General features: G+C 49.9%; 2 protein-coding genes across 5 annotated transcripts in view; one reads left to right on the top strand and one right to left on the bottom strand.

Moving 5' to 3' along the window:
• The window catches only part of p3h1 (prolyl 3-hydroxylase 1), a 25,871-nt gene extending 22,862 nt beyond the window's left edge, over window positions 1-3,009 (bottom strand). For 2 of the 3 annotated variants that reach the window (XR_008725843.1, XM_055659039.1), the window contains exon 1: window positions 2,293-3,009. Coding sequence is in view for 2 of the 3 variants with exons in the window: in XM_055659039.1 (XP_055515014.1) it covers window positions 2,293-2,826 (534 nt within the window). In the remaining variant the exon portion in view is untranslated. The remainder of the gene's footprint in view (window positions 1-2,292) is intronic. The other variant, XM_055659040.1, reaches the window with a different exon arrangement.
• On the top strand, window positions 923-13,325 carry c30h1orf50 (chromosome 30 C1orf50 homolog). 2 transcript variants are annotated; one of them, XM_055659047.1, is made up of 5 exons: window positions 923-965; window positions 5,720-5,835; window positions 7,618-7,704; window positions 11,457-11,588; window positions 12,526-13,325. In XM_055659047.1, the coding sequence occupies exons 1-5, from the start codon at window positions 938-940 to the stop codon at window positions 12,742-12,744; spliced, it is 582 nt and encodes a 193-aa protein (XP_055515022.1). In that variant the 5' UTR covers window positions 923-937; the 3' UTR covers window positions 12,745-13,325. The 2 variants fall into 2 exon arrangements, with proteins under 2 accessions (XP_055515022.1, XP_055515021.1); XM_055659046.1 differs by lacking the exon at window positions 923-965 and adding an exon at window positions 4,136-4,250.
• The last annotated feature ends 2,941 nt before the right edge of the window (window positions 13,326-16,266 follow it).

Here is a 16,266-nt window from a genome sequence, read left to right on the forward strand (position 1 = left end):
AACTGCTCTGCTCTGGGCCACCTGAACCTACAGAGAGTGGTGGACACAGCCCGGTCCATCACAGATTGGTCCCTTCCTTCAATCCAGGATGAGACGGCTGGAAGTACTGTCATGGATGCCCGACACCCTGGCCATTCCCTTTGGTCTCATCTACCATCTGGGAGAAGATACAGGAGGTTGAAAGCCCAGACATGCAAAGATAAGAACAACTTCTTCCCCACTCTCCCGAGGTTGTGAAAGTCATGGTTCAGCTCGACTGGACTTGGTCATTTGGACAATTGTGTGCAGTTCTAGTCACCCTGTTCCAGGATGGATGTGGAGGCTTTGGAGAGGCTGCAGAGGAATGCCCGGATTACAGGGTAATTGTTATTAGAGGCAGGACAAATTAGGTTTTTTTTCTCTGGGATTTTGGACAAAAGGCTATAAAACTATGATTGAGTAGGCAGTTCAGATCTTTTCCCCATAGCTTTATGATCAGAAGGGAAAAGTTTAAAGGAGATGAACAGGCCAAGGTTTTATTTTACACAAGAGAGCGGTGGGGATGTGGGCGGCGTGGCCTGGGGTGGTGGTGAAGGCTGGTACAGTAGTTGTGTTTAAGAGACCCTTAGATAGGAACATGGATATGCAGAGAATGGAGGAATGGACCACATGCAGGCAAGGGAGATAAGGGCCGAATGGTCTGTTCCTGTGGTGTTCCATGATCTATGACACTACACCAATGTATGGTCTATCTTTCATCTTTTTAATTGTATTAAAGACATAATTTATCAAAAGATGATGTTAATACTGCAATAAAAAGGGGATGATGGACATGTTGTAAAACTGTCAAATGTTACAGTAAGAAACAAAGTATTAAAATGATACAGAGTTGACAAAAATCCAGTGTTGGAAGTATAATTATCATGTGGTCGCTGTCTGGGGAAAGGTTCTGTGAACAATGACTTCCGTCAGACACTCACTGGGAGGTTTGTTCCTGCAGAAGAGAAAAGGGGAGAGAGGGAGGAGGTGGGGAAAGAGGGAGGGAGGTGGAGAGAGGGAGGGAGGGAGAGAGAGGAGGGAGGGAGGTGGGGAGAGAATGGGATGGGAGGGAGGGAGGTGGAGAGAGAGAGGGAGCGGGAACTTCAGCTGACAGAGAGGGAGGGAGGGGGGGAGAGAGTGGGAGAGAAGGAGGGAGGGAGGTGGAGGCCAGCTACAGAGATAGCAGTAGGAGGGCCCAGCTAAGCTTTGCAGCTGACACCCGCAGTAAATCCAGGTTTACGTGGCACTTGGGAGAGGCGGACAGCGCCTCACTATTAACACACCGGGAGAGGGTATGTGGGGGTGTGTGTGCTTAGAGGGGCCAGCTACAGATCCTACAGCAGTAGGATCTTTGGGCCCAGCTACAGCTTTTGCAGTTTTGCGATCATGATTGTGCAGTAAATGTAGGTGTGGGCAGGTTTGTGTAACCGGTGGGTGACGTGTGGTGAGTGTGCGTGTGGGGGTGCGCCTCACTATTAACACACGTGGTGAGTGTGCGTGTGTGTGTGTGTGTGTGTGTGGTGGGTGTGTGTGTGTGGGTGTCTTTGTGTGTGTGTGTGTGTGTGTGTGTGTGTGTGGTGTGGGTGTGTGGGGGAGGGTGCGTGTGTGTGGTGTGTGCGTGTATGTGTGTGTGGTGTATGTGTGTGTGTGTGTGTGTGGTGCGTGTGGGTGTGGTGTGTGTGTGTGTGTGTGTGTGGTGTGGTGTGTGGGGGGAGGGTGCGTGTGTGTGTGGGTGGGGGCGTGTGTGTGTGGGCGAGGAGCAGACTCAGGCCGGCCGTGTTTAATCTAATGCATGAATGTTGTAACCCACAACAAACAGACATTGTGTAGAGGATTCACATTCATATGGAATGGAAATGAGGAGCAAGGGGAACGCTAGAAACTGATATTTGGTACTAACTTTGCCGATAAACGGTGTTAAACCGCTAAATGTGATTTATCTGCAGCCTGTGGGCCCCACTAACCCCTGCCTGGCTCTGCGAGGTTCATTCCTAACATCCTCCATTACTGCCCAAACATCTTCAACATCTGCTGCTGATAAAGACACTGTGTGAAAGCTGGTTGGTGGATGACGCCCCTGCCTGTCCCATCCATTTACTCCTTCAAAGTGTCTGAAGCAGCAACCGAGGAGATACCAGAACCGGCAAGATTCCGTGTTGGTGAAAGTTTAAAAATCCCATCCTATATTAAGCTGCCAATACACTAGTGTTTTCTGGGTGAGGGTGAACAACACCAATGATAGATGGGAATCGATGGAACAAGGGAAGTTGTTACCTTGAAGTAAGCCACTTGTAGGTAGTTATAAGGTGTCCTCTTGTGGAATTCCAGTTGCACTTCCTCGGAGATGTGGTGGAGGGAATGTGGTCCCAGCCTCTCCCCCTCGCACACCTTCAGACAGTCCGCCTTCCTTAACACCGTGTGGAAGTAATTCATGTCCATGAAAAGGTCGTGGCTGCTGTTGGCGATGCTGAACTTCATCTTGTGGCTACACTCGGCCCGACAGTGTATCTTTGCCCGGCGGAGGGCTGCCCGGTTCTGCAGTGCCCTCTCCATGTTGAGAATCACCCCTTGCCAGTCGTCGCGGTAGTAGGCATCCACTGCCATGCTGAATAACCGGTCATAGGGCTCCAGGGGTAGTCTGTCTGCCATAGAGTCAGCGCTGCCCACTCTGGCTGAGACCAGGGCCAGGAGGGTAAGGCAAGCGTAACACACGGCCATGTTACTGAGAGAGGGGCCAGGGTGAAATGTGAACTGGAGAGACTGCTTCCTCTGAGCGAGGAGCCGGCCTGTCACTTCCCTGCCGCCCATGGGCAACTTTTTCAACGTGGAACGCAACTTGTAAAGTGTTCAATCTCAAAGCAGGGGGAGGCGGTGGTTTTATAAGGAGCAACGATTTCTGGGAAGTTAAAAGTTTCTGTAGGCAGTTCCTTCTCCTCCCAGATGCTCAGTGGGTGTGCTCAAATATCCCGTTAAAAACCATCACTCCGCCCCCTCCCCCAGTCTGGATCCTAGTCTGTGTTCTCCTCCCAGATGCTCAGTGGGTGTGCTCAAATATCCCGTTAAAATCCATCACTCCGCCCCCTCCCCCAGTCTGGATCCTAGTCTGTGTATGTCTGTCTGTCTCACTACTGTAGTGTAAAGTGAACACTCACTTTCAACACTTTCTTCACAACTTGCTCTGTACATAACTGTACTGACGACTAATAGAGCCACAGAGTGCTTGAGTAACTCAGCGGGTCAGGCAGCATCTGTGGAGAACATGGATAGGTGACGTTTCACAGAGTGCTGGAGTAACTCAGTGGGTCAGGCAGCATCTGTGGAGAACATGGATAGGTGACGTTTCACAGAGTGCTGGAGTAACTCAGCTTCCCCAACCTACCCCGTCTGATTATTACTGGGTTCCAAATCCTTGGGACAGTCCACGATGAACAGATACCCCACCTGAGTGCTGTGTGAATGACAATAGACAATAGGTGCAGGAGTAGGCCATTCGGCTCCAATCAGTACCCCGTTCCTGCTTTCTCCCCTCCCCTGACTCAGCTATCTTTAAGAGCCCTATCTAGCTCTCTCATTAAAGCATCCAGAGAACCCCCAGCCCCCGTGTGGCCCCCAGCAACATCACGGTGGCAATCTGCTTCTCTCTCTCTCTGGTATCCTACTGTCCACAGACCAGCATCATCTCCCTTTGCTGCCCGGTTCCCTGGAACATGGGCTGCAATGTACAGGTTACACTGGGACACGCGTGTGGGACATTGTGTGGACAGTGTGTGGGACAGGTGCAGGGCACCCGGCCGCGTTGTGTGTGTGTGTGACATTACAGTGTGTGTGGGGGGGGGGGGGATGACGCTTCACACGGCGGGGTGTTCTGTGACATCGGACACGGGAGGTTCGGGCCCCATGGACAGTGTGCGGGACATGACAGGGCGGGCGGGGCACTGACTGTGTGTGTGTGTGTGTGTGTGTGTGTGTGTGTGTGCAGGAGGAGGGGAGGGGGGGGCATTGGGCGGGTTGAGGTTCCGGGTCGTTGTGTTGCTGAGCTGAGGGCGGGACGTGACCGCTTGTGTCGGACAGACGCGGGGACGGGGACAGGGATCAGGGGGAGCGGGCAGCGGGGGGCGGGGGGGGGGGGGGGGGGGGGTGAGTAGAGAGAGAGAGAGGGGCCGAGTGGCCGGGTCGTGGCCACAACATGAGCCGGGGGGGCGATGGTGAAGAGGAGTCGCCACCAGCCGCGGGTAAGGAGTCGCCACCCACCAGCCGCGTTGAGCAAACATGTTGTCACTGGTAGCGAGCGGCTTGTGCCCGCTGTAAGGCAGATCATAGATAGAACACGGGCAGGCCCTTCGGCCCACAATGCCCGTGCTGTACACTAATGTTTAGTGTTTTCTGAGTCATTTCGTAACTCACTGTATGTCATGTTGTTACTTGTGGGCGGAGCACCAAGGCAAATTCCTTGTATGTGAATACTTGGCCATTAAGCTTACTTACTTAAACCTACTATCGTATCTATGATCATACCTGCCTCCACCACCACCCCTGGCAGCGCGTTCCAGGCACTACCACCCTCTGTGTTTAAAAAAACTTATTTGAACTTTCTACGTTCCCCTAAAGGCTATTTGGTTTGGGTTAGTTTATTTTCACATGCACAGTAAAAAGGTTTTTTGGTTGCGGGCTAACCAGTCAGCAGAAAGACTACACACAATTACAATCGAGCAGTCCATGGTGTACAGATACAGGATAAAGGGAATAACGTTTAGTGCAAGGTAAAGTCCGATTAAAGATAGTCCGAGAGTCTCCAATGAGGTGAATGGTGGCTCAAGCCTGCTCTCTGGTTGTGGTGGGATGGTTCAGATGCCTGATAACAGCTGGGAAGAAACTGGAGTGCTCCTTCTGCATTGTGTTATGTGAAATGTATAAAGAGAATTCCAGGAATGTGTATATTGATTCCCTCTGACAAATGTCCTGTGGACTATTGGCCAGCACGACACCAAACTATCTGCCACCTCAGCCTGCCCCCCTATCACACTAACTTTTCCTTGTTTGGACAGCAGGAAAGACTAATATTTAGACAGGACACAATACAAACATTCCCAGTTTGACACAGGACAGGGCTAACATTTCAATTTAAACAAAGCCGGAAAACATAATAAATAAAATAGGAGCAAGCCATTCAGGCCGTTGTGTTGCCCATGTAATGTTGTGTCACCAAGCGGGGCACCATTTGCTTGCACTGATCTCATGTTCCTTGCTCCACACCCTATGGGTGGAAAACCCCAGCGATTCATGACTACTCACCTGGGGTCAAATACCAGCCCTCAGTTTGAGACTGTGGCCTCGGGTTCTGGACATGCTGGACAGGCAGCTGACCCTTCATCCCAACGCCAGCCACCCCATTGGGGCCGAGAACACACACTCTTCAATCTGATGTTTCTCCTTCTTCCAAACTAGAGATGACGAGTCCAGTCTGGTTATTCTCTCTGTCTGGTACAAAACAAGACTGCTGTTATTCAGAACTATTTCCAGCAGACTGTATAGAGCTATGGTGATGGCTGCACATTGTACCGTCTCGGTAGGGTCAGTGCTTAGAGTGCGGCCAAGTTTGACCAAGGCAGAGCGTAACATCCATCTGCTGTTGTTGATGTTCCACATGTCTTGTCCAGTGGAGTTGGCGAAGACTCATGCTGTCTCCTCATTTGGTTTACAGTGGCCCTGGTGGAAAGCAGTTCCAAACCCTCAGGCCTACAACTGGTCAATACCCACCAGGCCATTCGGCTCGGAGACCCACTCGACCTTGTAGCTCTGGCACAACAAATCCAAAAGGTAGGATTGACTCTGATAGACACAACTCCTCTCCCATCCAGGCCAGTCTACTGCTGGGGCTCAGCTTACACAGATACTGTGTGGTGGAGTGAGTATGGGTTGGCATCAGTGAGGAGGTGCAGACAGCTGGTGGTGGGGGATGTGGAACGATGCACAAGGCTGGTCTTGTGAGGTGAAGCAGACAGCTGGTGGTGGGGGATGTGGAGGCTAGTTCACGCTGAAGTGAAGCACAGCGTTGTTGTTGTGTGGTGCAGAGACGCAGACAGCTGGCTTGTTCAGGCTAGTTTTAAGTGTGAATACAAGCACATCTTCAGGAAGAGAAGTCCTAGTTAGCAACACATGCCTGAGAACAACACACTGACCAACTGAATGGCCATGAAAATACACACGCCATCCTGGCCATTGGATCTGGTCGAATGTATCTGTCTGGCTGGGCAGATACTGAACTGATATGCCAGGGTGGAGGAAGCTGATGTAATAGTGGTGGGTGCCAGTGTGGTGGGTGCCAGTGTGGTGGGTGCCAGGGCGGTGGGTGCCAGGGTGGTGGGTGCCAGTGTGGTGCCAGTGTGGGTGCGAGGGCGGTGGGGGCCAGGGGGGGGGGTGGCAGGGTGGTGGGTGGCAGGGCGGTGGGGGCCAGTGGTGGTGGGTGCCAGTGGTGGGTGCCAGGGCGGTGGGGGTGCCAGTGTGGTGGGTGCCAGTGTGGTGGGTGCCAGAGCGGTGGGTGCCAGAGCGGCGGGTGCCAGTGGTGGGTGCCAGGGCGGTGGGTGCCAGGGGCGGTGGGTGCCAGTGTGGTGGGTGCCAGTGTGGTGGGTGCCAGTGTGGTGGGTGCCAGGGTGGTGGGTGCCAGTGTGGTGGGTGCCAGTGGTGGGTGCCAGTGTGGTGGGTGCCAGTGGTGGGTGCCAGGGTGGTGGGTGCCAGTGGTGGGTGACCAGAGCGGTGGGTGCCAGTGTGATGGGTGCCAGTGGTGGGTGCCAGTGGTGGGTGCCAGGGCGGTGGGTGCCAGTGTGTGGTGGGTGCCAGTGGTGGGTGCCAGTGTGGGTGCCAGGGTGGTGGGTGCCAGTGTGGTGGGTGCCAGGGTGGTGGGTGCCAGGGCGGTGGGTGCCAGTGTGGTGGGTGCCAGGGCGGTGGGTGCCAGTGTGGGTGCCAGTGCGGGTGGGTGCCAGTGCGGTGGGTGCCAGGGCGGTGGGTGCCAGTGGTGGGTGCCAGTGTGGTGGTGTGCCAGTGGGGGTGCCAGTGTGGTGGGTGCCAGTGCGGTGGGTGCCAGGGCGGTGGGTGCCAGTGGTGGGTGCCAGTGTGGTGGGTGCCAGGGTGGTGGGTGCCAGTGTGGTGGGCGCCAGGGCGGTGGGTGCCAGTGGTGGGTGACAAAGGTGGGTGCCAGTGTGATGGGTGCCAGGGCCAGAGGAGGGTGATACAATAGTGGTGGTTCAGAGGTTTTTAGACGGGCACGTGGACAAACAGGAAATGATGGGGTATGGATCACGTTAAGGCAGAGATTAGTTTATCTTGGCATTATGTTTGGCACAGACATTGTGGCCCGAATGGCCTGTTTCTATAATCTATGATATGGTATTGAAGGCTAGTTATCCCTAATTACCCCCTGGTGTGTGGGTGAGGGGGTAGAATCTGGGTGAGCTGGTGGGAATGTGGAGCAATAGCAACATGGAATCATTGTGGTCGATATTTGGCGGCTATACGGACAGGCAGCATTAATCCCGACTTCTTCAAGTCAGGCCGCCTGTAGTGACTTTCACCCCATTAAATTTGAAACTACTTTTATTCCAGGGAGATGAATTTGTTCGAGCCAACGTCACTAATAAACTGACTGTGATAGCTGAACAAATCCAGCACCTCCAAGACAAAGCTCGACAGGTAAAAGCAGCCTTAAAGTGATTCAATACCTCCCCCTCTGTGTCCCCATCACTCCGGACCCACTCGTTCCCGCACTAGCTTTCTAACTCAAAGCCCAGCGAACAAGATTGAGCTGTGTACATAAGGGGCATTCTGTGTAACAAATTGCTACCTTCAATATGTTTATAGGTTAGTTTGTCTCGTGGTGTTGTGTATTCAAAAGTGAGAGGAGCAGAATTGGGCCATTCGGCCCATCAAGTCTACTCCGCCATTCAATCATGGTTGATCTATCATTCCCACAACCCCATTCTCCTGCCTTCTCCCCATAACCCCTGACATCCATACTAATCATTTTTAACCCTACTAATTTATCTGGCTTACTTTGAGGGGTGGAATTTAGATCTTTGGGGCTAAATATGATTTTGAATTTCAAAGACTGAATCTGCCTGCTTTCAATGTAAGCTCTGCATGCGCGGGGCTAGGAGTCACCATACAGGTGACCCAGGTGGGCCAGTGACAGTACAGGTGGGCCAGTGACGATACAGGTGACCCAGTGACGGTACAGGTGACCCAGTGACAGTACAGGTGACCCAGTGACGGTACAGGTGACCCAGTGACGGTACAGGTGACCCAGTGACGGTACAGGTGACCCAGTGACGGTACAGGTGACCCAGTGATGGTACAGGTGGGCCAGTGACAGTACAGGTGGGCCAGTGACAGTACAGGTGGGCCAGTGACGGTACAGGTGGGCCAGTGACAGTACAGGTGGGCCAGTGACAGTACAGGCGGGCCAGTGACTGTACAAGTGGGCCAGTGACAGTACAGGTGGGCCAGTGACTGTACAAGTGGGCCAGTGACTGTACAGGTGACCCAGTGACGGTACAGGTGGTACAGGTGGGCCAGTGACAGTACAGGTGGGCCAGTGGCACGTGTGGCAGGTGGAACTCCTGCCTCACAACTCCAATCTTGGCCTCTGCTTCAATTTCTGTGGCGTTTGCACGTTATTGCTGTGACCATGTAGGGCTTCTCTGGGTATTCCAGTTTCCTCCATCATCAAAATGATATGTCACCATCAATTGCCCCTAATGTGTCGATGGATCATAGAATCTAGGGGTGGAAGTTCATGGGAATGTGGAAAGAATAGGTTGCATGGAAAAACTAGTGGAGGATGGATTGCTTTGTGAGCCGACATAACCTCTCTGTATATCATAAGTATATAATATTTGGAGTCGTACAACACCAAAATAGGCTCTTCGGCCCGCCAGTTCCATGCTATCACTTGTACCGATCAACTCTAATCCCCCCCACCCCACCACCACCACCACCATGGCATTCCACGCCTTGCTGATTCAAGTACTTGTCTGAATGGTTCACATCAGCTGTGAGTGTGCCTGGTCCCGTCACCTCCTCAGGTAGCAGGGTCCTGATTCAACTACCCTCTCCTTGAAAGAAATCTCCATCAGATCCCTTCTAAACCTCCAACCTGTGTCCCTCGTCTTAGATATCCTCACCTTAGGACGTATTTCCCCCTCATCATTTCACAACCCGTCAGACCAGATTTCTCACCTCGTTGTCAAAGGCATTGTTACTGTTTCTGCTGCTTCTCCACCAGTGAAGACAACACCAAGTTCCTGGCCTCTGAAATTCATTCTCTTCACCTCTATTATATCCATGTGGAGATTGTGTCATAAGGAACTGCAGATATTGGAATCTTGAGCAAAACACAAAGTGCTGGAGTAACTCAACAGGTCAGGCAGCATCTGCCTGCACTCCAGCACTTCATGTTTTCTTCTTTAATTGAGCATTTGATCTCCTCCCTGGTTACAAAAAAATGTCTAAATGACAGTTGTCTAATTGTCTCCAGAGGACATCTAAAAGACCCAGTTCAAACATGTATGGTGACTTACCTCATGCCCTGACCACATGACAGGAAATGCATACTGAGATTATTCTGCACTAGATTCGAACCAGTCAGAATGTCAGAGTGGCTCCAAATTAATTCCTAAATCTGAAGTGAAAATGCCAAATGGCCCAAACCTCCGGTGATGTTAAATGTCTAGTACCTTTGCTGCAGTGTTCACCAGCGACACAATGTACAACAGTGACACACTAAAGATTTTTGGTAGGACCATCACACAAGGACTGCTCCAGAGGAAGGAAGTGACTAATGACAATGGATAGCCAATAACTGGCAGTCTTCAAACTATGAACCAAACATTGTGGTACAGCTGCTGCCTCACAGAGCCAGAGACCAGAGTTCAATCCTGACCACGGGTGCTGTCTGTGTGGAGTTTGCACATCCTCTCATTAGCTTTAGCTTCCTTCCACATCCCAAAGATGTGCGGATTTGTGGGTAAAATTGCCTTTGGACTCATTGGTCCGAACGACCTATTTCCATACTGTATCTCTAAAACTAAACGAAAAAGTAAATGAATATAAAACTACACTGTTTAAGGCATCCTCCACACAACTTGCTCAAGCCCTGCCTCAGTAGATTAGGAGAGATTTTGCAGCTCTAATAAATCACAAGTCCATGCGTACGAGCAGCGTGCCACAACAACTTGTTAAACTGCTGAATTCATCAAGGCTGAAGGGGATACAGATAAAAACTAAAACTCTTAAAGTCATAGAAACATAGACAATAGGTGCAGGAGTAGGCCATTCGGCCCTTCGAGCCTGCACCGCCATTCGATATGATCATGGCTGATCATCCAACTCAGTATCCCATCCCTGCCTTCTCTCCATACCCCCTGATCCCTTTAGCCACAAGGGCCACATCTAACTCCCTCTTAAATATAGCCAATGAACTGGCCTCAACTACCTTCTGTGGCAGAGAATTCCACAGATTCACCACTCTCTGTGTAAAAAATGATTTTCTCATCTCGGTCCTAAAAGACTTCCCTCTTATCCTTAAACTGTGACCCCTAGTTCTGGACTTCCCCAACATCGGGAACAATCTTCCTGCATCTAGCCTGTCCAACCCCTTAAGAATTTTGTAAGTTTCTATAAGATCCCCCCTCAATCTTCTGAATTCCAGCGTGTACAAGCCGAGTCTATCCAGTCTTTCTTCATATGAAAGTCCTGCCATCCCATGAATCAGTCTGGTAAACCTTCTCTGTACTCCCTCTATGGCAACAATGTCTTTCCTCAGATTAGGAGACCAAAACTGTACGCAATACTCCAGGTGTGGTCTCACCAAGACCCTGTACAACTGCAGTAGAACCTCCCTGCTCTTATACTCAAATCCTTTTGCTATGAATGCTAACATACCATTTGCTTTCTTCACTGCCTGCTGCACCTGCATTCCTACTTTCAATGACTGGTGTACCATGACACCCAGGTCTCGTTGCATCTCCTCTTTTCCTAATCGGCCACCATTCAGATAATAGTCTACTTTCCTGTTTTTGCCACCAAAGTGGATAACCTCACATTTATCCACATTATACTGCATCTGCCATGCATTTTCCCACTCACCCAGCCTATCCAAGTCACCTTGCAGCCTCCTAGCATCCCCCTCACAGCTAAGTCCTAACTTGCAAGCATTTTTACTCAATTTCGTCAAATTTATAAAAATTCTATTCAATTAACATTAAAGTAGAAAATAAATTGTCCTTTAAAATCCCAACCTCATTATTTTCTTACAGTCAAGGCACAAAACAGGCTCTTGGCCCACATTGTTCATATTTGTGCTGTATCCTCTCCAGGTACACACTGTACCCTCTTGTCATACACCCTGTACCATCTCCTCGTGAGCCCTGCATGTTTTTACTCAGGTTCTGGAAGAGGCCAAGAGAGATGCAGATCTGCACCATGTTGCCTGTAATGTTGTGAAGAAACCTGGCACCATCTACTTCATGTACAGACGTGATTCTGGTCAGCGATATTTCTCCATCCTTTCTCCAAAGGTCAGAAAGTGTGGATTTTTAAATATCACTAGAGAATGAGAGGCAGCTGTGATTAATTACATTGAAGGTAGACACAAAATGCAAGAGTAATTCAGCGGGACAGGCAGCATCTCTGGATAATCTCAACCCTAACCTGAAACTTTCCGTCTGAAGGGTCTCCACCTGAAACATCACCCATCCCTTCTGTCCAGAGATGCTGCCAGTCCCGCTGAGTTATTTCAGCATTTTGTGTCTACCTTCAATGTAAACCAGCACCTGCAGTTCTTTCCTACACATTCCACTGTGGGGTGTTTGGTTGGGGGGGGGGGGGGGGGGGGGGGGGTGAACAGAGGCTCATAAACCATGATGATTCTGCCTCAGGTTTAGTTCTGGCCGTGGTCCAGTTCTGCCCGTGATCTAGTTCTGTCCGTTGTCCAGTCCAGTTCTGGCCGTGGTCCAGTCCTGCCCGTTGTCCAGTCTAGTTCTGGCCGTGGTCTGGCCAGTACTCTGGCCTCTGCATTAGATCCCATTTCAGACCCAACAGCAATAATTCTGCCCATCACTTCAGAGCTGGGCATGGGGAGTGGATGAATGTTGCAGGCATGCCCTTTAGTTATAAAACCGCTGACCTGCCTGTGCTTTCTGCGTTGTGTTAAACACTGCGTGGTACAGCATGAAGCAGCAGGTTCTACTTCCTTTTGTTCTGGACAACATTTACATCTCGGCCAACATTGCCACATCTGATTATTTCATATCTCATTACAGTTTCTGGGAAATTGCTGCATGCAAATTGTCTGTGTGTTCCCCATGATAATTATACCAAAACTATTTCATTGGCCCCATGGTAATTATACCAGAGGTATCTTATTGTCCAGGAGACAGCTTAGGATGTTCCGAGGCACGGAGGTTCTTTGATGTACATTGTTTTTAAAGTGTAACTGATGGTTATTTCCCACAGGAGTGGGGGCCGAGCTGCCCACACGAGTTCCTCGGTGCCTACAAGTTACAACATGACATGTCATGGACACCTTATAAAGAAATCAACAAACGAGATGCAGAAATGGGTCTAATTGACAAGCTTCTGACCCAGCACCAGACACAACCAGACCGTGGAGCTTCACCTATAGTGACTGATCCAGTGATACTACCTACTACCTCCCACCAAGAACAGTCTTGATAATAAATGGTGAAATACTGTGCCTGCTGATATGTTCAGAGCCATTTTCAAATCTTGTTTTTCATGTACCCTTGCCTTTCTTGGTTCTAGATTTAATTTACACTAAACTATAGCCAGGGTGTGACATGGTCAAATGGCCACATGATAGAAACACTTACAGCATCATTCAGTTACCATAACAGCAAACCTCAGGCCAAAAATGAATATTACAGCACTCAAATGTATTCTCTCATTGGACAGTATCAGGCCATTCAAGTCTGTTCCATTGTTACAAACTTGTAACTCTACTCACCAGTGTCTACTTCACATCTTTTAACATCTTTGATGAACAAAACTTAATTTGATCTCAATCTTGATAGGAATGTAATATTTCTACGGAAGGAACATCTCTCCAGCTTAAATTCTGCAAAGAACTTGACACTTGTAGGGCAGGCGTATTTTAAAGCAGTGCTCTCCCATTTTCTTTTAACGCAGAACCCAGCACCATTCCCGATGTGTACCATGGCCACACTGGGCAGATTTCACACGCACTTTGCTTTACAGAAATCCTGTGACAACAAGAATAAACCTCGAATTAAAAACTGGAAGTGAAATTTTGTCATTATTGAAAGTGAGGTAACAAGGACCGAAGAGTTGTGAAGCCGCTCACGTGTGGAGGTTGTCTGAAGGGTGGCAGTGTTTGGGCTGGTCTTGGTTGGTATTGGCACAGAATCTGCCTCCAATTTACCAGCATAGAGGCAATGTAGAGTGGTCTGGGCGAGTTTACCCAAGGTTGTGGCTGAGAGCAGATCTGCATACAGGTCATTCTTCAGCAATACTGGGTGTAATTGGATGCTTGAAACACCAAGTTACACCTCCCACCTGTACAGCCCCCACCCCTCCCGGTACAAACCCCCACACACAGTCCCCCTCCCCGTATCAGTTTACAAGCAATATCAACATCCTGTAATTGAAACACTAAAGATGTATTCACTCATTATTGCCTCAGCAGCTTGCTTTCTGCCTGTTAGCAACATCATTTGGGTGTGTAGTTACTGTCACTTGTTGCCGTGTTTCTAACCTGGTGGATCATGCTTCATATTCTGCCCACTCTGAAGATGCTGATATCTGCCCAGGTCTTGATGTGCATGGAAACTTTTCAGAAATGATGATAATTTGGGAGGTGTTAATTCTTGGATAGATCACTCATCTCTTCAATAGCTGGCGAATCCTGTTTATGACTGCACCACAGCAAGTTCAAGGCCTCAAGGCCAACAGCAAAGATGTTGAAACACAAAACTGCAAATGCTGGTTTACACCAAGTGCTGAAGTAACTCAGTGGGTCAGGCAACATCTCTTTGGGTCGAGATTGTTATTCAGACTGATTGTGGGGGTAGGGAAAGACTACCTTCAGATGTCTGTCACAAGGTCTTTAATAACCGTCGACAGGTAAAGTCAGTCTGAAGAAAGGTCTCAACCCGAAAAGTCGAGCATTCCTTCTCTCCAGAGATGCTGCCTGTCCCACTGAGTTACTCCAGCATTTTGTATCTACCTTCGATTTAAACAGGCATCTGCAGTTCTTTCCTACACGGGTAAAGTTTAGTAATGTGCCCCATTATTGCAACACGAGGTTGGAGCCATTAAAAGAGAAAATGGCCACAACAGGTACTTTGTACTCTTATTGGTCATCTCCATTCAATCCTCCCCTTAAAGATTCAATATTGATGCCTGGCAAGGTTGCGTTGTCAGCCCCTTACTATACTCCTTATACACTCATGACTGTGCAGTCAAATACCAATCCAACACAATGTATAGGTTTGCAGATGACACCACCGGAGTACAGGAAGGTGATTGAAAACCTTGTAACCAGGTGCCAAGACACCAATCTGCCCCGCAATGTCAGAAACACAAGGTATATTGTGATTGCTTCAGGAAGCAATACAATATGTACATACTGGCACCAAACTAGAGATGGGCAAAGGTTCCTGGGAATAAATATCAGCAGCAATTTGTGGTGGACCAGCCTCATCAAGCTATGACCAAGGAAGCACACGTAAATCACAGGGCTCTGTGCAGTCCACCCACTCCAACAAGCAGCTCCTGCCTGCCTCCCTCCCCCGTGACACTCAGCACAACCCAGGGCCTCAATGGAACTGGAGTGGAGACACGTCATCTTTGACCTCCAGAAGTTGCCTGAGAATATTAGTTGTAACAAAAAGGTACTTTCTGTGCATTGAGTCATCCCAAGTTGAAAAGTTGTTACATAAATGTAAGATTTATTTTCCTTAAAGCGCTAAACCCGACACTACATCTGCAAACTTTACTCAACACAAGCTGCTGACAAATGTGTGCAGTATGGGTAATCAGTAAACAATGCGCTCCATTCAATATCCTTCAGCGTTACTGTTAGCCTGAAACACAAAAAGGAGTAGCTGTGTATATAATGTGGCTACAAGTCAGACATTAGGAATCCTCATCTAACATGCCATGGTCTGTCCACCATCGGCAAAGCTCAAGTCAGGGGTGTGAAGGACTACTCCCCACTTGCCTAGATGCCTCAATACTCAAAAAGCTTGACACTGTAGAGGACAGTGCAGCCATTTGATAGGCACTCATCCACAACCAACGTTGGATAGGCACACGTGTACAACCAGCATCTCTCTCCATCTGCACCATCTTCTGGTCACCTGTCCACAACTGGTCCGTCTATCTACAGGCCACCTGTCCACAGCTGGTCCCTCCATCTGCTGGTCACCTGTCCACAGCTGGTCCGTCTATCTACAGGCCACCTGTCCACAGCTGGTCCGCCTATCTACACCATCTGCTGGTCACCTGTCCACAGCTGGTCCCTCCATCTACACCATCTGCTAGGCACTCATCCACAACTGGTCCCTCCATCTAAAGGCCACCTGTCCACAGCTGGTCCCTCCATCTACACCATCTCCTGGTCACCTGTCCACAGCTGGTCCCTCCATCTACACCATCTGCTGGTCACCTGTCCACAACTGGTCCGTCTATCTACAGGCCACCTGTCCACAACTGGTCCCTCCATCTACACCATCTGCTAGGCACTCATCCACAACTGGTCCGTCTATCTACAAGCCACCTGTCCACAGCTGGTCCGTCTATCTACAGGCCACCTGTCCACAACTGGTCCCTCCATCTACACCATCTGCTGGTCACCTGTCCACAGCTGGTCCCTCCATCTACACCATCTGCTGGTCACCTGTCCACAGCTGGTCCCTCCATCTACACCATCTGCTGGTCACCTGTCCACAGCTGGTCCGTCTATCTACAGGCCACCTGTCCACAACTGGTCCCTCCATCTACACCATCTGCTAGGCACTCATCCACAACTGGTCCCTCTCCCCATCACCACTGTTGGGCACCTGGTCCAATACCAGTTCTTCTCTCCATCACCAACCCACAGTGGCAGCTGGTTGTCCAATCTCCAGGTTGTCCTGCAGTCACTCATCAAGTGTCACGGACAGAACTTTCCCAGCCAAGGACGTCAACCAGGGAGAAGGACAAGGGCAGCATCAC

Source organism: Leucoraja erinacea, chromosome 30 (assembly GCF_028641065.1).
Source record: "Leucoraja erinacea ecotype New England chromosome 30, Leri_hhj_1, whole genome shotgun sequence".
Classification (NCBI taxonomy): domain Eukaryota; kingdom Metazoa; phylum Chordata; class Chondrichthyes; order Rajiformes; family Rajidae; genus Leucoraja; species Leucoraja erinaceus.